This window comes from Biomphalaria glabrata, chromosome 11 (assembly GCF_947242115.1).
Source record: "Biomphalaria glabrata chromosome 11, xgBioGlab47.1, whole genome shotgun sequence".
In the NCBI taxonomy this organism is placed as follows: Eukaryota; Metazoa; Mollusca; class Gastropoda; family Planorbidae; genus Biomphalaria; species Biomphalaria glabrata.
This window is the reverse complement of record NC_074721.1, coordinates 18,466,958-18,490,055: the sequence shown is the minus strand read 5'-3', so window position 1 is coordinate 18,490,055 and position 23,098 is coordinate 18,466,958. Positions and strand designations below refer to the sequence as shown.

General features: G+C 32.9%; 1 protein-coding gene across 3 annotated transcripts in view; it reads left to right on the top strand.

The window, feature by feature from the left end:
- Positions 1 to 23,098, top strand: part of LOC106058970 (uncharacterized) — a 66,751-nt gene that overhangs the window by 10,686 nt on the left and 32,967 nt on the right. For all 3 annotated transcript variants that reach the window (XR_008773618.1, XM_056003864.1, XM_056003863.1), the window contains exons 7-23: positions 3,194 to 3,463; positions 9,707 to 9,842; positions 13,101 to 13,351; positions 13,809 to 14,066; positions 14,215 to 14,343; positions 15,050 to 15,328; positions 15,468 to 15,594; positions 15,746 to 15,957; positions 16,287 to 16,556; positions 17,449 to 17,571; positions 19,194 to 19,336; positions 19,889 to 20,021; positions 20,248 to 20,450; positions 20,889 to 20,952; positions 21,534 to 21,701; positions 21,798 to 22,066; positions 22,757 to 23,051. Coding sequence is in view for 2 of the 3 variants with exons in the window: in XM_056003864.1 (XP_055859839.1) it covers positions 3,194 to 3,463; positions 9,707 to 9,842; positions 13,101 to 13,351; positions 13,809 to 14,066; positions 14,215 to 14,343; positions 15,050 to 15,328; positions 15,468 to 15,594; positions 15,746 to 15,957; positions 16,287 to 16,556; positions 17,449 to 17,571; positions 19,194 to 19,336; positions 19,889 to 20,021; positions 20,248 to 20,450; positions 20,889 to 20,952; positions 21,534 to 21,701; positions 21,798 to 22,066; positions 22,757 to 23,051 (3,330 nt within the window). In the remaining variant the exon portion in view is untranslated. The remainder of the gene's footprint in view (positions 1 to 3,193; positions 3,464 to 9,706; positions 9,843 to 13,100; positions 13,352 to 13,808; positions 14,067 to 14,214; positions 14,344 to 15,049; positions 15,329 to 15,467; positions 15,595 to 15,745; positions 15,958 to 16,286; positions 16,557 to 17,448; positions 17,572 to 19,193; positions 19,337 to 19,888; positions 20,022 to 20,247; positions 20,451 to 20,888; positions 20,953 to 21,533; positions 21,702 to 21,797; positions 22,067 to 22,756; positions 23,052 to 23,098) is intronic.

Below are 23,098 nucleotides of genomic sequence, written 5' to 3'. Positions count from 1 at the left end.
TAGTAGACTTTCCTTACAAACAATAAATAGTACTCACATTAATAAAGTTTTTGATTTAAAAAAACGAATCTATTTATTCATAAGAATAATTTTCAATCTATTTTAATATAATTATATTTATGCATAAGATGCTTTATCGCACGTATATTGTAATAGTAGGCTAGTAGAGACTAACAAACACTTTCTTGTCTGTGTAAATGCTAACTTTATTCATGTTAGATCGTCTATATATATATCTAGGCCTAAACCATATACTAGGCCTAAGCCAATAACCAGAGGGGGCCTGACAAAACAATAACATTTAGTATCACAAATATGTCGATCCGACAACAGTAGTCTTCTAAATGCCAACTTTTTCACCTGACTTCATCTGGAATACTATTCCAAGCGTCAAATATAAGTGCCTAATCTCGCGGCATTTCTTTTAAAGCTGTCCACTTTTGTTGCGTTACGTACATTTCAGGACCTCCAATTCTTTCAAGTTGATTTTCAACTCTGTAAATTCTCCACTACACAAAGCTTTACTTTTTAAATCGATCAATGGCATGTCTAGAGATCCGGTATCAATTCCAAATGGTTCGATGTAGATTTCTGTACAATTAAAGTTGAGAAAAATATTTTTATAAATGCTACAATAGTTTTGTTTGTTTTGAATTGTTCAAATATGTCAGTAAATTTATGATTAATTTTATTTTTCTTTATAACTGTGCCAAAGTAACTTGTGTCAACAGTTGCACTAGTTTTATCGCAAATTTGCTTTACAAATTGAAAATGAAGTAATGGACAGCTCTGAATGATTTCGGCAAAAAGCATTTTTTTAAAATCAAATCAAACGAATTCTGTTACCAAAACATGGACAGGGTATCCATTTTCTTGCAGTTTTAGATTCAGATCATTTAATTTCACTGTTATATACACCATAAAATAAAATGCTTGCAACCATTTGTCGTTCTCTAATTCGTGGTGTTTAAGACTTTATCATTTTGGAATGTATTTAATTCATTCATAAACTAAGCAAAACGTTTCATCACCTTACCTTTGGAAAGCCATCGCACTTTAGTGTCAAGAAGGAGGTCGGAATACTGAGTCTCCATTTCGTTAAGAATCCTTTAAACTGACAATGGTTGAGAGCTTTTGGCAAGATGCTGTTAAAAATCTTGATTACCAAATTCATGACCTCAAACTATTTCGGCCGGAAATGTTTGAACACAAAGCGCTTCATGGCGTATTATGCAGCGAAACGTAAGACTTTGGGGGTTTAATTTGCTCCAAAGAATCGTAGTTGCTATTTATTTTTTCGTGTCATACTTCTGGCTCCATCAATTGCTATTGAAACGATTTTATTTATATTTATTATATTTTCTTCAAGGTATTTTTGCACTACATTAGATGTATTTTCTCTACTTTGTCATGAGAGCGGTAGCAATCCTGGAAGTTCTTTTTTGAAGACATATACCTGACAAAAGGGCAACTTGTGTCGTGTCTTTTATGTCACAAGAATAATCTATAGCAAATGATAAGACAGACGAAAGTTGAATATCTTCCACCTACAAAATTTGTTACATTTCAATACATGAGGGCGGGGGGCGCTAAAAAGCGAGTACAAGTGGCTTATACTCGTTATTCGAATCAGAACGATTTTTAAATATTTTTTTTTCGATAAAATAAATAATATTTGCGCATGAAACAATAGAGCCCTAGCTTAACCAAAGAGCCGCATGTGGCTCGCGATCCGCAGTTTGCCGACCCTTGCCCTAAATGCATCTAATGAAGAGGATCCTCAAAACAACTTGTCATTCTTGCACTTGTCAGTAACACCATTGGCAGACACTTCCGCAGACTTCAATAAGTATGGTCTGTTGGTCACGGAGAGACTGAAAATATCTACAAATCTGAAAGTCCTGCTGTAGTCCTCTCTTCAATCTTCTAGGCTTCAGAGTCCTGGACCTTAGATTCCAATCACATCAAAAAGCTAAACTACTTCCACATAAGCTGTCTAAGAAAAATTCATCAGGTGAAGTGGTTTGATTACATAATAGGTGTTGAAATCTGAACAGCTTGCAAAGATGAACAGTATCCACGCCACTGCAAAAAGAGGTCCCAATTGCGAGGAGCGGAACATATATATCTGTAAATCACCTTTTCTAACCACGTTTTTATGTTAAGCTGTATGCCGGAAATGGCTCGGGGGGGGGGGGGACAACACAAGCATTTTAATGACACCCTTAAGAGCTCATTCAAGGAGTGTGAGATTGACATCTACGAATTGTAAACGCTAGCTCTCGATCGCTCCTCATGGCGTGAAGACGAAATTGCTGGGGTTTCAAGATATGAGGCAAGCAACCAGATCTAAAAAAAAAAAAAAAAAAGCTGAGAAAAGAAGCAGATCAAATCTAACCATGCAACTTTTTAAAGCGAGGATTGGACTCCCTAGTCATCCTTAAGCTCATAGGAAATGATAAGCTCATCTTCATCTACGAAAAAGTTAGGATATATATATACATATATATATATATATATATATATATCTGTGGCATATTACGTCTCGAGTGACGATCTTTTCCCTTTGCCACTTCTTGTGTTGATACACATCTGCCATCTCCGGTTGGGCATATGTGATCACCAGGCGCCGTTGCATTTTCCCTATTTATCACCCTTCTTTCTACTTCTGCAATCCAGGACCATTCCTTTATGCTCTCTCTCCATGTAAATCTATCCAGTACCACTTTTTCCCAGCTGCTAGTGCTGATTTTGAAGAGCTTCATGTCGCATTTGCATACATCCGTATGGAAATATATATATATATATATATATATATATATATGTATTTATGTTTGTTTGTTTGTATGTATGTTTATATGTATGTATTTATTCCCCTTTCGGGGCCGATAAAAAGCAACCAATTAATAATTTAATTACTGGTAATTATTTTGTTTGATACCAACAAGAAAAACTAATCTTTCAGTATTCACATTCATGGCTAAATTTGTTCATTTTAGTCCCTTAAATAATTGTTACCGCTATTTCTCCAATTAAGTTGATACTTCAACTTAAATATCAATTAAGGGAAATAGCATGTACATTATTGATTGATATAGTTTTAAAGACGGAGTTCTTTCCCTCTAGATAGGTTTGCTTTAGAAAAAAATAATTTTTTACTATTTTGCTTGTTATTGCTTTTATTTATCAACAGAATGCAGCGACTGGACGTATGGAGATGACTGTGCATTTAAAAGTCAGTGTGTGCCATCCAACACAGAGTCTTATGACAAACTTACTGGCCAGTGTCACTGCTATTTAAACTTCACCTCGAATAACTGTCAAGATGATGTTGACGAATGTTGGTTAGAAAATTCGCCATGTAGCCAACAAAAAACCCATGCCTTTTGTTCCAACTACTACGGGTCTTATAGATGCTATTGTGATATGGGATACGAGGCAATAAATGCAACATATTGTACAGGTAAAATATACAACTCACTTTTTAAGAGTTTGAATTGAAATTCTTTCTTACAAAAAAGGGGAGGGGGGCGAAATCGGTCTATTTTTTTTTAAGGACAAAATCTGTTGATTTTAGCGTGTAGTTATTAATCCACACAATCAAGTAAAAAACGATTTTAATAGGCCTAAATTTTTTTATCCAATTAATTTAATTAGTTATTTTTAGCGGCCCCCGAAAAGGGAATAGACGCTATTAGTTTTGAGTGGACTGTCTGTCCGTCCGTCAGTTTAGATCTCGTAAACTAAAAAAAGGATATTAAAAATCCAACATCATGATATTTTAATTATTATAGTTCTGATGCAACGACTACATTTTTCAGTCGTGATATCTTCCATTTATTAGTAAATAAAATCATCAAAGAACAAACCGTTTTAGACATTTTCTTAGAGAACCATTCATTAGACAACCTTCCCTTTGCTCTCGCACTCGAGTCCTGCCTTGTAATAAAACTGAAAGGTCCATTTTGTTTTTGGAAGATAAATACTTACAACTTTGATGATTTTTATTTATAAATAGTGTGTTACTGGTACGTGCAGAGATAAAGCAGCACACTTACAATTGGACTGACTCATTGTTCTGTTTTCATTCTTCTGGACTAAAATGGATATTTTAATTTATATCTTAAATGGGTCAAGTAAAAAAAAGGTAAAATTACCCTTTACACATATTGCGATCTATAGGACAGATGATGTAAACTCGTCTGTTTCTTGGTCCACGATTAACGACAAACTTACGTTTACTTTCCAATAACCCATTAGAGTTGGGTGGACCCAAAGGCACAGGTCTGTACGACGTGGCAACGAGCTATTGGTCTAACTCTAAACTGTCCACAGGTTAAGTAGTAGGTCAATGTTGAGGCCTTATATAATGAATGTTTGGCACAAACACGCCTGAACAGTCTGGCAATGATATCTATCTAACGATAGGCCTATATCGTCCAGTCTCGAGCTTATTCAGAATACAATAAGAGACTTTACAGCCATCAAAGCGCAGACAACTCATTTTTTATTCTACGTTAATGCTATTCTTTGAAGAAGCTTATGGAACGTTAGTTAATACTTCGCTCTAATTTTCAGTTCTTTGTTGATTTAAGTTTAACTACAGATATGTTTTAAATACATTTGGATCTATTTCTACTATGTTTATTTTTAATTTTTCTATTTCATTTGGGGGTCACTTAATTAACTAACTTCGCCTAGGCCCTTTGTAATTACCTAAGACCGGCCCTGTTCCTAGTGTGATACGTTATGGACAACACACATATTTTAAAAGCATCAAGTAGCTGAATTTTTTTTATAAATTAATAGACAGATCGGTATTTTAGCTAGTGGATCTATACTAAATATAAAATAATATTAATGAAATAGATCTAATTCTAGATCTATATAATACACATATGGTCATGGTAGGCCTACTCACTGTCTCTACAGTGGCGTAGCAACCATGGCGCTAAGGGGTTCATTGCGCCCGGGCCCACGACCATTAGGGGCCCAAACGGGGTTAAGTAAGGGAATGTGTAGGCTATAAGAGTTTAAATGCATCACATTATTACATTATTTTAATTAAATCATGTATTTTTTATCTTAAATTTTATTTCTTGTGACCGAGCAAAATAACAATGTAATCTATTAAAGTTCAAGTGTTATTTATTTCTTTAATATTACAATGCTTATTGACTAATCGAATTACTTGAATTAATTGTATCAGTAAACAGTAGCTGTAATTTACTCTAGTTGTCGATAGCCTTGATAGCTATTCATACAAATCTCGTAGGAGAGATTATATCAAATCTTATTTAAATATAGTAATACACGAATCACCCATATATACAGGCAATATGTCTTCCAATTATTTGAAGTATCAAACATTTGTGCATGGAAAGCGACCCTGAGATCACAATCGACTTTCTACTCAGTAGTTTGAACATTAATTTCTTTACCAAGGTGCTTTAAAAACCATCGTCTGCTAACTAGATGAAGCCGGTGTAAAACAGGACTCTTGCGCTGTGGGAAGTCATTTCGTTCCCATACCGGTAACAACCAATACACATTCAGAAAATCTGAAGATTCAGCATGTCACTCGGAGTCCTGAAATGTTACATGGTTGACCAGTGACATTGGCCCTTCCAATGATCTGTAGTGACCTAGTTTAATTTAGAGATAATGTTAGTTTTGTAAATAAATATATTGTGCATTGTCTTTAGCGGCTGTAAAAGCAATAACGTAGTCAGACAGACGCATGACGTTGCAGGACACGGCTACATGATAGGAGAAGAATGTGGCTCGGGCTGGTAGAAAGATGTATAGTGAATAGACTGCTAATTAAAACGATGGATCATCTCCATCTGTAAATAAACATCAGTTGAAGAATTCACAACTTTGTATTATGTTATAGATATTTGTTGTGTCCCTTGGATGTGTTCGGACTCGCATTAGAATAAGTGAATTAGTGTAAGACAACACACACAATCCAAGACAGGACAGATCCAACGCTTGACGGCTTGAGTAACTGGAACTCATTCACTAATCGACAAACAAACATTTAGCCACGTGATTCTCTATATCTTCCATACAAATTACGTAATATACATTGACTATCACGTGACAGTTTTATCAATATTATCACCTGGCTAAATGTTTGTTTACGCTTGGTGAATGAGGTCCATTGTTCTCCTTTACCCCGTTAGGATCTTATCTTATCTTATCTTATATAATACAGACGTTACTTCAAAAAAAAGAAGATGATTACGTCCTGCGCGTCATGCATTTAGTCATGCATATTAACCAATGACTTAAATTCTGCCAAGTCACTGGTTTTCCTGGTTAGCTCAGGCAACCCATTCCATGCTCTAATAGCACTAGGGAAGAAGGAGTATTTGTACAAATTTGTCCTAGCATATGGGACGAGGAATGTGCCTTTATCTTTGTGTCTTTCTGAGTATTTTATTAAATTTTGTTTTTGTATTTGAAGATTATGGTTCATTGTTTAATGTATAATTGCTACTTTACTTTTGAGTCTTCTGTCCTGAAAGCTTTCTAAATTTAGTGATTTTACTAAGGGTGTTACAGTAGTCAAATGTGAATATTCATTTGTTATGAATCTCACTGCTCTATTTTGTGTCTGTTCCAGTTTCTTGATGTTTTCTTGAGTTGAGGGGTCCCAAACGGAGGATGCATATTCTATTATTGGCTTAACCAAGGTTAAATAACATTTTAGTTTTATGTTCTTATTTGATTTATAGAAATTTCTTTTAATAAGCCCTTATGCTTTGATTTTTTTATAGTTTCATCAATATGTGGATTCCATGACAGTTTTTCATTTTTTTTAACTCCTAGGTATTTTGCGTTTTTAGTCTGTGTTACTGGTTTGCCATGAATAAGATAAGTGGAATTAATTTGTTATAGTTTTTTTGTTACTTTTAACAACTGACATTTTTCTGGGTGGAAAGACATGCTCCAATTTGATTCCCATTTCTGTAATTCATCTAATTCTCTTTGTAAAATATCTGTGTCTTGTGTTGTTTTTATTGTTCTATATATTATACAATCGTCTGTAAATAATCTGACTTTTGTTCCTGAAGTAATGCAATTTGGTAAATCATTTATGTAAATTAAAAATAGTAGTGGACCTAAGACTGTTCCTTGAGGTACACCTGAGTTTACTGTTATCGATGTTGATTTAGAGCCATTTATTATTACAGTTTGTTCTCACCCTACCAGAAAATCTCTAATCCACTGATGCAATGGACCACTAATGCCGAAATATTTTAATTTTTTTAAGCAAGCTATGGTGGTGAACTTTGTCAAAAGCCTTGGAAAAATCTAGTAAGATAGCATCTATTTGTTCACTATTATCAGGTATACCTTGTGTACAGTCTGGCGTAGTAGTTTGTTTTCATTGACATGCACTCTCTCAATAGATACAGTAGAGTTGAGTAGAGCCCAGTTTGGGTTCAGTCACACTCAGCTTATAGGAGGGGACCCAACTTCGCATTTCTGAACCCGGGCCCACGGGTACCCTGCTACATGACTGTGTCTCTAAATAGATTAAGATGAAGATCCAGATCTAGATATTTGTTCTCGTTTTGGCTTTTCTTTTCTTTTTTTTTTTAGACTTAGTTTTGATGTTTACATTTCTAGATCCAAATTTTATACATTACAAACGTTCCTTCGTACAAAGGGACAATTATACATAGTGCAACGTCTATCTGGCATGGGCGCTCGCAGGTGGGTGCAAGAGGGTGCACCATCAGATCAATCAAAATGTAATTAATAACTGAACAAGTAGTGCTTCCACTGGTGACTAAAGTTCAGTTGTAGTAGACTAGCCTAGGCAGTTGAACAAGTAGTGCTTCCACTGGTGACTAAAGTTCAGTTGTAGTAGACTAGCCTACGCTTATCAGGAATTGTTGGCTGACCATGTACATTCAACCCTTTGAATTCTGATTAACCAAATTTTAGCCACTTTTTTACACCTGCAAATCAATTAACTTCTGCTATAAAACAACTTAACGTGTAGTGCTCCCACTGAAATAAAGTTAATAAAGATAAGCTATTATTGTAATAAACTAGAATAGGCTAATCTGTAGTTCATATCCGACCATGTGCGCTTTATTGTAGGCTTGCAAAATTCAATATTCTATAGCATGTTAGTCGTGACGATTTATTATCTCTTGAACACTATTATAGTTATCATTATTTATATAGTAAAGCCTTGATTATGGTAAAAGTTTTTTTTTGTCTTGGAGGACAAATGATTACCAGCTATCTTTCAATTTCATATATGAGAAAGTTTCTTTGAACAAGATTGAGGAGTGCAGTTATCTTGTATTTAAGTCTTGCGGAGTTGCGGTCATTCTTAGCGCTTAATAAAATAGCAGGTTAAACACGTCCACCAGTTTACGATAGAAGAGATATAAAATAAAAGTTCTTCCCATCCCATTTGAGTCAAAACGTTGATTTGTCGACATGTAGTAACTGCGTTTTTTTTTTTTGTTGTTGTTATTTCGGTGATGAAACTGCAGATATCTCTGGTACTGAATAGATGTTTTTAGCGATAGATTTGTTGATGGCGATTGTGCTCGAGAAGAATTCATTGGTTTACTCTTTGTTGTTAAGAGAGACGCATTGTCTGTGTCTTATGTCATTATTAGTGAATACATTATGTACATTTTGACATGGACAAATACTCGGTCAAGGCTACGACGCTTGCCCCGTGACGGGTAGTATTCAAAACTTCATCTGTTCTTTAACTAGTTTCCGTGATGTTGCAGTCCGTCAATCTTAGCATACGTGGCAGCTCAACAGCACACCAGCAGTCACGTTAATGACACAATCAAAAACTAACTTGACCATGCTGAGAAACACTTCAGGGATGGCATCTTCGGAAAGGCGAGACTGCTGGAAGACACTTTTGATACCGGGTATTGAGTTGGTGCTGCCGAGAATTTGAGTCGAGCAAAAAAAACACATGATTGGATTTTGGGATTATTACAGAACACTCATTAAAGTCTCGCTTTTCAAGCCATAATAATGCTTAGTTCAACCTGTTTTGTCTACATCCTACAACGATGCCAGAGCTGCAACGTAAAAAAGAATATCAGAACTGCCAGATAAGCGTTCATTGCCGGCTTGTCCATCGCCACGAGAAGCTATGCAGTAATAGTAAAAGTTTTGACAGCGTTTACAAATTTTTGTTTGATCAACCGTTGGGATGCACGGGCCTCACGGATAAACTTACCAACGTAAACAGTAAATAGTTTGCTCACATATTAGTTTTTTTAAATATTATTATTATTATTTCATGAAACAAGTATTTACAGTTAACTTAATATCGCATTGGTATGGGGTGGGGGGGGGGTAGGGACGAAGGGGCATCAGTTCTTTTCTTTAATATTCTTTGTAGTAAAAAAGTTGAAGCAACGACTTTGAGCCATAGGTGAAAACTTGCACCAACCAGCAAAAAATCCTTCGCCCCCCCCCCTCCGAAAAAACTCCTAGTTACGCCCATGCTATGCCTAATTACCTGATAGTAGAGTTTTAACACGTATGCACTTTACAATCTAGATCCATGCCCATTTGACACAGTCTATATTGTACTCAATAAAACTTTTTCTTAACGGCTTCTGGTCTCTGTCCAGAAACGACAATGTGAATGTTAATGTCAGAAATGAAATGTCGAACTCTTTTATTTATTCCGTCATAGAATGCGGCTCAATTCACACCTCACCCTCTGGAGTGATTGAAGCAAAGGATAGATCGTCTTGGGGCAGAAGTACCAGTATGATTGTCGACTGTTTTTGGATTATCAGAGTAACAGCAGGCCATGTAATATCTTTGAGGTAACATAATAATAGTTTGAAAGCACTTGGAACTGATCATCTCAATGACACGCCATAAGCCGCTATTGGAGAATTATATATAATAATATTTGATCTATCATCTAGGTTCTAGTCTTGATCTAGAACTAGATCTTTGTATTGCCTATAAATAAATGATGGATAAAAACAACTTGAATTTGTAATTTCAATTTTCTGATCTTATTTCTTAAATGCCAAAATGGCTTTAAAAGACATTATTTTTAGCGACTCTGAAAGGGGAAAAAACACTATTAGTTTTGTGTGGCCTGTCTGTCAGTCCGTCCCGTTTAGAACTCAGAAACTAGAAGAGAAAATGAAAATTGGACATCATGATATTTTAGATCATTCAAAGTTCTGATGCAACGGCTACTTTTTTATTTTCCGTAAAATTAACCATTTAATTTTTAAAATTACATATGCAATCAGATTTTTCAAAAAATTACACCACTTTTCAATGAAAAATTTCAGGGGAGCTAGCTTTTTTTAAAAAGGCTAAAAGGTCATGGACTTCTTCATTAATAACTCAAGCTTCATTCATAGATTCGCGCATTGGTACTAAAAAAATTGCATCTAAGTTCACAAAGAAGATGATTAGGTCCTACGCGTCATGCATTTAGTCATGCATATTAACCAATGACCTAAATTCTGCCAAGTCACTGGTTTTCCTGGCTAGCTCAGGCAACCCATTCCATGCTCTAATAGCACTAGGGAAGAAGGAGTATTTGTACAAATTTGTCCTAGCATATGGGACGAGGAATGCACCTTTATCTTGGTGTCTTTCAGAGTATTTTATTAAATTTTGTTTTTGTATTTGAAGATTATGGTTCAGTGTCTTATATATAATTGCTACTTTACTTTTAAGTCTTCGGATTGCAGATGCCATACACAACAGAAGCAGAAAGAAGGGTGAAAATGCAACGGCACCTGCTGATTACATTTAGGCCTACATATGCCTAACCTGTGATCGCAGCTGTGTATCAAGGATTGGCCTCTATAGTCACACAAAGAAGTTGCAAAGATAAAAGATTATCTCTCGTAAAATGCCACAGAGTCTCGATATAGTAGATTCTATATCTAGTTCTAGATGTAAATGTTTGTTTTGTAAAATGTTTTGCATGTTTCGGATGTTCCTTCAGAGTTGAAGATAGTTTACTTCCTAGTCCAAACCTCCCGCAGGACGACGGGGGATGGGAGCGGGTAGGGTTTGAACCCTCGACCGTCGATAAATCCGAACGACAGTCCAGCGCACAAACCGCACGACCAGGCAGCCATCTAGACTTACATCTAGATTTAGACTTAGGCCTACATCTAGATATAGACTTATATAGATCTAACTCTAGATCTAGACTTAGATCTAGTTCTAGACCTAGACTTAGATCTTGAATCTAGATTTAGATCTAAAACTAGGTCTAGATCTATGTCTAGTTTGTATAACAAATGACAATGGAAATATAAATTTTTATTTTCGAGGGGAAAGTCTTGAGTCATTTGTACACAATTGTAGACATAGCCATAAAAATACATTATAAATGTCTATGAATGTAGCTTAAAGTTGCTCAAGAATTTTTTTTTTGTGTTGCCGATTTATTTAATCTAGTTCGAAGAATAAAGCTTTTTTAGTTTCTCTTTATTATTTATTACATGTAACATATTAATTTTGAATGTATAAATAAGGTTAATAACATAGACTTATATATTATATCTAGACTGGAAACCGGAAATAAATCCTTATCCGCGTCTGATCGATTCAAAGACTCTTTTTTAAGCGCTAAGGGGAGTCGCCCCAATAAATCTTAGAAATGTTGTGATCTTTAGTTTTCAAAGTTTAGAAATAATGCAAAATCATTTCTCGGATATTCACGCAAATATATGAAACAAAGCCATTTCCTGTTTGTTTCCATTGAGATAATGTTTCAAATATCTTAGATCGAAATAATTCATGTTGATTTAAATCATCTTATGTATATTAAAATATATTTTTTACCTATATCTTTCTAGATTATGTTTCTAAAAATAGCAAAATAATAATTATGAGACGAGAGTACTCTTATTTTTTATATTCAATATCTAGATCTAGATCTAAAAATTAAATTATATGTTACATAGGTTAGGATTGAAAAAAAAAAAGACTACTTCTTTTAACTACTTTACAAAACAACGCCTTGATCCAACTTTCTAAAACTTTTTGACATTTTTTGTAGGTTTAAAAAGTCTCCATGGCCAGTATAGATAGAGTCTATAGCAGTGATGCTCAGCCTAATTCGACCTGCGGGCCATTTTTATTTCCGACACTCGTGTCGCGGGCCACATGACTGAAAATGTACATAAACGAAATGAAATTGACTTAAAAGAATTTTATTAGAAACCAGTGTTTCTAATACTTGCATTAATTTATAGGATATTAACTGGCTTCGTTTCTCCCTTAAAATATGAGCAACATAGTAGCTAGCTTTACCAAACGACTCATTTTCTTGTCTCTTTTTGGTAAATATTCCCATCGATCCTCCAATTTCTAGGCTTAGTTTAACAACCTTTTATTCGCGGCTCAAACCAAGAATGCCATCATATTTGTTTTAAAAAGCCGTATATATGTTATTGTTTTTAATACAGCTACAATTTACAAAACAAATAATTTATATCATGTTCCAAACAAAAAATATTAAAAATCCGTTCAATTTTCCTGGTATGATTCTAAATTCAGAGTCAACTTGTAGTTTTTTCGGCTCTCTCATTTCATAAACCTACACATTTTAAATGGCATGGAACCAATTCATCAGAGAAAAAGTTAGGACCCTAACGTGGGTAAAGAAAAATTTTTCAACCTATTCTACACTTTGTGCAGACATTTTGGCGGGCCAGATAAAACCACATCGCCGGCCGGATCTGGCCCGCGGGCCGTATTTTGGGCATCACTGGTCTATAGTATATATACGTCTATGGTTAATAATTATTATTTTAAAAATATAAGTCACGCTAAAAATATAAGTTATGCTAAATGAATATATGGAGATGCTGTGGCTAAGGGGTAGAGCACATGGAACCGGAAGTCCTGTGTTCGAATCCAGGTGAAGACTATAGGTGGACCACTTTGGGGACCGATTTTGAGTTTATGTTTCCACACAAACTGTCTTTGTAACCTTGTTTATGTAATAATCTGTGAGTATATTTTTTAAATATACTAAATATTATTATAAGTATATGTACACTCTCAACATTTCCTCAATCTTCTTTATAACACAGATTTCAGTCTCTTCAGTTGTGGACAACTTACGAGTTTACCGGGGACCATTCAGCGTATATAGAAATCTATGATGGTATAAACAAAAGCTCAAATTTGCTGGCATATTTTTATGGACAGCCAGACAACGCAGTACCAGATGGTATTATAAGATCAACAAACAATGAAATGTTTATTATACAGTACACTGGTTTGTGGGATGGATGGTATGGGTACAGCAGCAATGGTTTCAGTGCTTCCTATTGGTCACATGGTAAATAATAATTTATATATAAACATCTATATATTTATAAGCTTGTTTCTTTTTTCGCGTCTTTGTCTGTCCTTGGCAGTGGTTTGTTATCTTTTGGTCTCAAATATGTATCCTGCAGCCATTGTAAGAAATTTCCAGCTGTCTCGCTGGAAAGCACCCTGCTATCAGGCACTCTCAATTAAAGGAACTTTGTGCCTAAGCTGGTCTTTAAAGTGTTTCCATGGGGAACCTCTGTTACACTGCACCACCTTTCAGCTCACCAAAAAAAAAGTTTGCCATAGGTATATGGTCATCGCCTGTATGGGAACAGAATATGTGCTCTACTCAGTGTAGCTGTCGAACTATAAGCAGTCCCTCAATACAGTCATTACCAGCATTCACAAGAACATCGCTATTTGTAGTGCGTCTTCACCATCACACTGGTCAAAATTTTATTTCTTTAATTTTTCTTTATCAGAATGCCAGCCTTTTACTTATGGTCCAAACTGTACCCAGTCCTGTACTTGTATACAAAGTAAGACTCAGTACTGTAACAGTACCACTGGCCAGTGTGTCTGTAAACCTGGTTGGACATCTTCTGACTGTTCTGTGGACATTGATGAATGTATTGAGAATCCTCTATCATGTCCTGACTATTCAACCTGTACAAACACTGCTGGAAGTTTTCAATGTACTTGTAAAGAAGGTTTAACTTTGACTGCAGGGAAATGTGCTGGTATGTAAATACATTTTTTAAAATTATTTTATTAATATAAAAAATTTGCTTCATATTAAGCATTTATATAAAGTATAAGGACTATTTTGCAGTAAAAATATTCTAATTCATATATTTTAAATTCTTTTATTGTTTATGTGTACTTTAGCCAGTAGCGGTGTCAACTGTATAACAAAGAAGTGTTCACATGTTTGTGTAAAATTACTTCAAAATGGAGAAAACTTTGAACAATGTTATTGCCCTTTTGGCATGTACTTGGAAGGAAATCAATGCCTGGGTAACAATTTAAAGATGTATTAAAAGATAGAACTTTGTTTTAAAAAAAGGCAAAAGTACTTATCTTATCATTCATACTCTCTTTTATGTTCTTTTTTTACAAAGCATATATCAACTCTGTCAGGTAAAAAGTTTGAACATGTTATTTCTCCCACACCCATTCTTGGAAACTTCGCACAATTATTCATGGGCGAAGAAGATACATGAATCAATAAAATAATTAACCAATAAGTCAATTAATTACTAGTAATTATGTATTTTGCAGTCAAAGGAAATTAATTCTTTAGTATTCAGAGATATGGCTAAATATTTGGTGTTATGTACCCTTAGATAATTGTTAAAATTATTTATCCCACACTGATTCTCGTTGAAATTTTAAACCATTATTTATTGTACTTATCAAAACATAAATTAATTTTTAAAAATAATTACTTAGTCAATTAATTATTGATAATTAATTATTTTGTTTGAAATAAAAAAAAAACAAAAAAACTTTTACATTATTAAGTCTTTCCCCTTAGATAAACTTTAAAAACAACTATTTTTTATACTTTACTTTTTTTTACATGCCAATTAGCTATTTATATTAGTTGTTTTTTATTTTTTTATTTGAACTCTCATATTATTATGGCTTTCTAATCTTCACAATCCTGAAGTATTAAAATGGGCCCAAATCAATATTCACTTTCTCTTTGTTCTCTTTTCAGCCTGTACGAATTACACCTATGGACCTGACTGCAACAGAACATGTGGATGTGTTCAAAACCATAGTTTAGCATGTGATCCTAGAACTGGTGAATGTACATGTTTAAGTTTATGGAAAGGATTCAATTGCTCAATTGAATATGATGTGTGCACAAAATACTCAATTAATCAATGCCAGAAGTATGCTAATTGTACAGACACAAGTGATAGGGGCTATAGATGCAGATGTAGTCAAAACAATGGCTATACTGAGTCAGCAAATACTTCCTGCATTCCTATTAGTAAGCTATTATCTTGATTATTTCTTTTTTTATAAAAATAAAAAAAAAATATTATTATGATTTTAAATTGACAATTTTAAATAATTTGAAATATCTTAATGTTTTTTTTTTCAAAAGATTTCTCACTCTCTCTTTATAGACTGTACCTATGTACTTACTAATAGTACTGGTCTAATTACAAGCCCTCTCTATCCAAGCAACTATATGAACAATGCATTCTGTTCTTGGACTATTAGAGCCAAGGAGGATAATATTATTACTGTCCAGTAGGTAACACTTAATAATTAGTAGTTCAAAGATGTAGTAAATATGTGGATGACATTTTAGTAGTTGTAAAAGCAGTTATCTCTGTACTTTGTCTAATCATTCCATTACATGAAAGATATTGAAAAGAAATTACATTTTTTTATGCTTTAGGTTTGAAACCAATTATATAGATGACTACAACTGCCTAAATGATTATATGGAATTATATAATGGTGATAGTGCCAGTGCAACACTGATTGGCCGTTACTGTGGATCAGGTGTACCTAAAGTGATAAGAACTACTGGGAATAAACTGTACATCATCTTCAAATCTGACTGGAAATATAATTATGGAAAATTTAATGGATCATATATATCACATCGTAAGCTTCCAATAAATTTATTGATTACATGGTATTCTTTAAAAGTAATTATTCTCTGTTTTTTTACTTAGACATTTATTACATCAAATACTATTACCTTATTGTGGACGGGATAGTTGGGGAAATTCTTGGTAAGTCTGTGTTAATCTGAAGGGCAAACTTTTAGAAAAAGTCATTTAGGATAGCAGAACATTGCATCCATTGAACTCTATGACCACTGAGAAGTATTTCTCTTAGCAGTTAAGCATAAAATGAATAATTGAAAAAGTTGAAATAAATACTGCATTTACCAAACTCAACTTTAATAATGTTAATAAATTTATTTCCAGCTTGTCATACCTTCACATATGGAACTGACTCCTGTAACAACTTATGTCGCTGTGTCAAGGAAAACACTGAGTTTTGTGACAATGTCAATGGAGAGTGTATCTGTAAGCCAGGTTGGACTTTAGGAGATTGTTCTCAAGATGTCAATGAGTGTCTAGGTACTAACAATAAAGTCTGTCCTACAAACTCTGATTGTATCAACACAAGAGGAAGCTATACATGTCAGTGTCATCTGGGTTATATACTTAATACAACAAATGGATTATGCGATGGTATGTGTTATGCTTGTGTTGTTTAGATTTCACTTTTAGAATGACTGGAACTAACTGATACTTTGTTCCCACAAAAGAATAATACTAATTCATCAATAATTACAGCAACACAGACACTAGAAAACTTAGTTTTAAAACTCAAAACAGCTCACTTGGAGGACACAATCATTTTGGTCCTAATAACCTGTTAGTTCAATAAACTGGATTCAAGTGTATTATAGAATTTCTATTGGTCCTTAAAGGTTGGTCTGATTAAGTGGGGGCTCAATTAACGAGACTCAACTGTATTATACAGTTATTTCTAATATCCACATGACAATCGTTTGATTTAAAATGCTCATTACAACTGACTGCCTGATCTTTTTTCTCTTTCTTTTTAAAGGGCTGATCAATTTTCAAATGGAAAGAATGAAGAGGAAATAAATAAATATCTATTTAGTGATCTGGAATTTTGTGAGATATTTTTAGCTTTACTAGAAAGAATTCATGAATAGTCTTGTCATATGTTCTATAACTTCCTTTGTTATAGGGAATATAGGCAATGTCTCTTTTGCACTTGCTAAATCTGGATTTTACAATGAGAATACATAACAATGCTTAGATAATATTCCCCAAAACATAACGTTTCTTGAGATAAACCCATTAGATCTGAATAAAAACATATTGAACAACTTAGGTACATAGCATATGTTGCAGTTTTGATGAAATAAAAATTATATGAAAATTTACTATTAGTCTTTTTTTTTAAACATGGCACACATAATTTTAATGTATATAAATGTTTTGTAAAAGAAAAATGGATGTTCACTATAGCTATATGTGCACTTTTGTAAATAATTACTTTCTCAAATAGTTACAAATAATGACTTTTTTAATACTTTTTTTTCTTCAGAAAATCATAATTGTATTCATAAAAAGTGCTCCCATGTCTGCTACATTGTCAGTCCTGGTAATGAAAAATGTGTTTGTCCTGAAGGTTTGGTTTTAGACACAGTTACACAACAGACTTGTGTAGGTATGTTAATTTGTTTTGTCTATTTTCTAAAATAGAAATTTCAATTTAAAAATGTATTTTGGTTTGTGTGTGTGTGGTTAGTCATTATAAATATAGTGACAAATATTCTACACAATATTAATATAATCTTTTAGTAAAACTAAAGCTAATATAAGTCTAACAAGGACAGATTAGTGCTACATAAACAAGTAGCGTTTCTTTGATATGTTTTTGATGTCCTTCAGAAATGAATATTATTACATCCTTGCCCAAACCTCTCACAGGAAGGTTGAGGGCTGAGGGATGTCAGGTTTTAAACTCAAGACCATTGAGACGAATATCTGTGAGAGGTTTGGGAAGATGTAATAATCTTCATTTCTGAGAGACATCAAAAAAGATAACATATCACACAACCATTCAGTTGCCTAAATCAAGACAACATATGCAATATATAAATTAAAAACATTTGGAGGAGATTGACCTACTTTGAATAAGATTTTGTAATTGATCTTAAAAGAACATATTTTTGCTCTGATAACACTACAACAGGAAGCATTAACTTTGAAAACCAACTAAGAAATCTTAAAATAGAATAAGAGACAAATTCACTCTGCTTAATTAAACCATGAAGAAAATATTGGAGCATAAATTATAATTAGATATACAAGGGAGGGAGTTTTAAACTCTTAAATGGAGAGAGTACTCAGGAACTGAACAAAGGTTATAGTACTTCTCTCTTTTAAAAAGGAGAAAAATCTGATTCAGGAAATATTTAATGTTTTACATGTTTCGGATATTCCTTCAGAGTTGAAGATAATCTACTTCTTAGTCCAAACCTTCTGCAGAATGACGGGGAATGGCAGTGGGCTGGGTATAGACTCTGGACAGAATTTCAATATAAGCAAAATGATACTATGTGCCAAAATTTAATAAGGTGAATTATAGTTGCATTGTTGGTAATCGAATTGAATAATATCTATATTTATTTTCATTCAAAAAATCAACTATTAAAAGTGATTTAAAAAAAAAACCCATATAAAAACTTCATAGCTTTTTTTATATATAGTTGTGGAACAAACATTATTATTGAATCCCCATTTTCATGAAATAATGAAGAAATATAGTAAGATGTTAGAAATTTGTATTAGTCAAACCAGAACATAATAGCAAAAAAACTATTTAACCCTATTCAGACCAATACTAGAATATGCATCTTCTGTTTGGAATTGCACAAAAAGCCAAAAAATAAATAAATAAATAAATAAAAAATACAAATAACAAGTCCAAAATACAAAAAATACATTAAATTACTAATGAATATTCAGATTAACATTATTGTTTCAATCACTAAAATAGGGCCTATAAAGAAAAAATGAAATCAATTTAAACTTGAAAGCAAAGATAATTTTTTTTTCATGAGTTGCCTAAATTAGGAAAGAAAACCAATGATATATTTTAAATTTCCCCTAATGTAAATGACTTAGTTTATACAATGCTACACTTATGACAAAATAATTTTCTTTTTCTTTAAGTTCACTGTAACTTCTGAGGCTATGGTTTGTTTTTAATATTTGATTTTTGCTAAAATCTTTCACACTCAAAAGTAGAGGTTTTGGATTTTTTATTTGTTTCTCTCTATACAGTTCCTTATTACCCATTTGGACAAAATACTACAGACTTGCTGCTAAATAACAGCTACACTTCTTACAATAGTTTGTTTGTAAGCAGCTCTATATACTTTAACTCAGGGGCACCATATGGATACAATCTTCAAACTTCAGCTTATGTAAGTATAATGAGGCATATTTGAAAATTAGAAAGCTAGAACTACGAGTAATTAGCTAGAATTATAGTGGTAAACAGTTGAAGATATTGATGAATGATTCACTAACTAGTTACCATCCAATTTCCCCCCACCCCCCAACAATACAACAATGAGGCTGAGGTCAACACTGCTTATTGATGTGATATATTTACATCTAGTTAGATGACTACTTTAGGAAAGAAGAGCTACTCCTGGCTGTCAATAAAATCCTTCATTTTAATCTTCTGGATTAGATCTTAAGTCTAATTCTTTCTGAAAATTAAGAAAAACAGAGGTAGAAATTAAAAATATACTGGTAAGGTTATGGAAAAAATATGACCTAGTGATATACAGAACTTTAAATTAATAGGACAAAGGCTGGAGCTATTCTGAAACAGCTAAGCTCACTTTAATCTTAACTTATTTGTAAATAATCAAACAGCTAGATCTTTGTGATAATTTAAAGTTCCTAGACTTGATTGGTTCCAATTTTCTTAAAGTAATGATGAATCTTCATATTTTAACTTCTTACAGGTTCTATCCAATGGAGCGATTGGGTTTGGTAATAGTGCAACATCTTTTGTTGGGAACGATATTCAAGTCAAGGTTAATAATAAAAAATTAAATCTACTGGCACCTTTTATGACAAACATAAACCCACTGAAAGGTAGCTATCATAAACACTGCACTTTATTTAATCTCTTAAGATTTAAAGACTATTTCTTATAATTAAATAGATAACTTGCCACAAATCCATTTTTGAACATTAAAAGCCATAGGAAAGAGTTCATATTTAACAAATTTCCAAGTATGGTTTTTATTATAGTAATGTTCTAATATATATATTTATTTATGCTCATAATTGTCAAATCAAAGGTACTATGGTATTTCAGGGGAAGTGTACTACAATCTTTATGAAAAATGTGCACAAGAGTTGTCTGTCAGTGGGAACCCCCAACAAGCATCTTTTATAAAAGAGATTTATACCAGAGCTGAAAATAACATCAAAGAATATCATCATCTAGACAACTTTAAAGTTAGTTCTGTTCTAATTGTAACATGGGCTGAAATGCAACCACTTGGTGCAAATAAAAAGGTATTTAAATTTTAGATGAACTGAACATTTATTTTGCTTACTACTTTTTGTTAAGACATGCCCAGAGTCTTTATAAGAACATTTTATCCTCACCATCTTTTTAGTTTTGAAACAGATTTTTTTCATGAGAGTGTTTTTATAGATGCTACTAGATTGCTTTTCAATGACCTTAAAGAGCCACTAACATAAATATTAGCTTACTTCAATAGGTTTTGAAACTATAAAAAGGTGAAATATTATTTAAACATCTAAGTCTAAATTGGTCTTTCTGGTAATATCTATTACAAAAAACAGTTTAAGTTAATAGCCTAATATATACCATATTTATTACTTTTGTTTTGATTTTTTTTACTATCCAGTGAATTGTACATATATCTGTTAAATCAAAGAAAACTAATTTGTTGCATTATGATTATATCATTATATGTTTTAAAACAGAATATAGAGCAAAATACATTTCAAGCAGTCTACATAAGTGGTTTTGAAACTGAAGATGGCAGTGGTAAAGTATTTATGAGTAGAAAATGTTTGAGATCTAAATAACATGTCTTCAGATAAAAAAACAGAAAAATTTCTATAATTAAACCATTTTAAACTTGTAAAAATATAGATGGTTACAAATTATTTGTTAGGTTTCAATATGCAATGCCCTTGTTTACTTAGGAAATATTAAAAATATGATGCTAAATGTATATGGTGTTATTTGGCTAATGCAATCTTATTAATTTGTTAAGTGATTCTTTATGTTATTGGAGATTTCTCAATAGTTAGGCTAGCATTTATACTTCATGTCTATAAAAAGTGACATAACTAATCTTAAGAGTTCTACTTTATGAACTTAGATCAGGAAAAAAAACATATTTTGTGGGATGATATTTCTAAAAAGTTAGAAATAAATGTCTTTCATCCTGTTCAGAGCAAAGCTATGAACATGATGAAAACTAGCCAACTTGAAATATGTTTGCTAACGTTAAAGATAACCCTAACGCTAACCCTTTGCATATTTTGCCTCATATAGTCTACCTGTTGTTATTTTTAGATTTGATCAGATATTTAAAACATTCAATTTTTCTTTTTCAACAGCAGCAGAAACAGCCTATGTTATTTTCTTATATCAATATGGCCTTATGAACTGGCCATATTTACCCGGCCGAACTGTATTCATTGGTACAACAGGAGACTTTAAAAATGAACTCCAAGATTTAAATACTGTTTTAGTTAGCGTTTTAGGCAATGTGCCAGGAAATACTGGTAAATACAATTCAGAATATTAATTAATTTAAATTTATGATTTAAAAAAAATTAAAAGAATGACATGTATATCTTTTTTAATTTATGTTTCTGAAGGTTATAAAGGTGTGATGAGCTACAAAGTAGGTCATGTGACTGGACCACAACAAAGCTGTAAAAAATACTTATGTGACCATGCTGATCTTTTGACTGACCCAGTATATCAGTATGAAAAGCAAGAACTCTACAAATGTCCATGTACATTAGAAAGACTTGGAGCTCAGTGGCAACTGTTTGAAAGACGAGGCTCAAATTTAGATATTTATTGCTATGCCATCAGTATGGTAGCCAAACAAAGACTTCTAAAAAGAAACAAAAGAAATAAGGTAGGTTTACTTACAAAGCTTAGCAAAAAGCAAGACTATTATTCAAAAGAGCTTTTTGTTCTGTTTAATGCTATTACTAACACTGATTTTAGAGCAAGCTGTAATTAGACAAAATTAATTACAAATAATTTCCTATTAAATAAATAAATAGAGCAAGATAACAAACCTGTTGTAAATTATGTATTAAAAATATTATTACAACTAAATCATTTCCTATGAATACAATAGAGTTTTATTTAAAAATGTCTATTTAGGCCTATGTAAAAAAAAAGCCAGAGTTGATTACAAATGATAAAATATAGCCTGTTTCTGGTTGCATAGGAATCTATGGTGTAGCGATAACTATTTTGATAAATTTCACCAACATTCACCACTAGCTGTAATCACTTATAGAAATCAAAACAAATTTTCTCATAATAGAATTATTTCTGATAGTACAGATATGTTTGAGCTGAAAGGTAAGAAACAGAAGTATGTAAAGGCAGTTGTACAATTCAGAGAGGTAACAAATAGGCTGGAGAAACAAGTTATAAGAACAAAAAATTACTACTTTGAATGAGCTGAAAAAGTGGAATTGAGCACTCAATAACACTTTGTTTTAAAAATGTATTTATGAATAAGAGGGATTATTATTCTAATTAAGAAATTTTGAGAAATTCAGTAATAATATATCTTTTTTTTTTACTCTAGCTGTGTTGCTACAAATGGACCAAGCCAGCCAATGATGATTGGAGAGAGTGGCTACAGTCCTGGATAGAGGCCACTTATTTGCCTCAGTCATCTGAGTCTGGTCATGTGTTGCTCAATGACCCCTGGTTTCTAACATTCTATTATAATAACTTGTATGTGGACAACTACCAAGGTCTGGAGAACATCAGAGCGCATACTTTGTGCTGCAAAGATGCTAAAAGTGCAGACCTGTGTCAACAATTTTACCAGATTTTCCCAGACATGGGATGCTCCAATTTTGTAGAGTTTGTACCAGGTAGGATATGCTATTTTCAATGCTAAAAATATTATTAGTTTTATTTA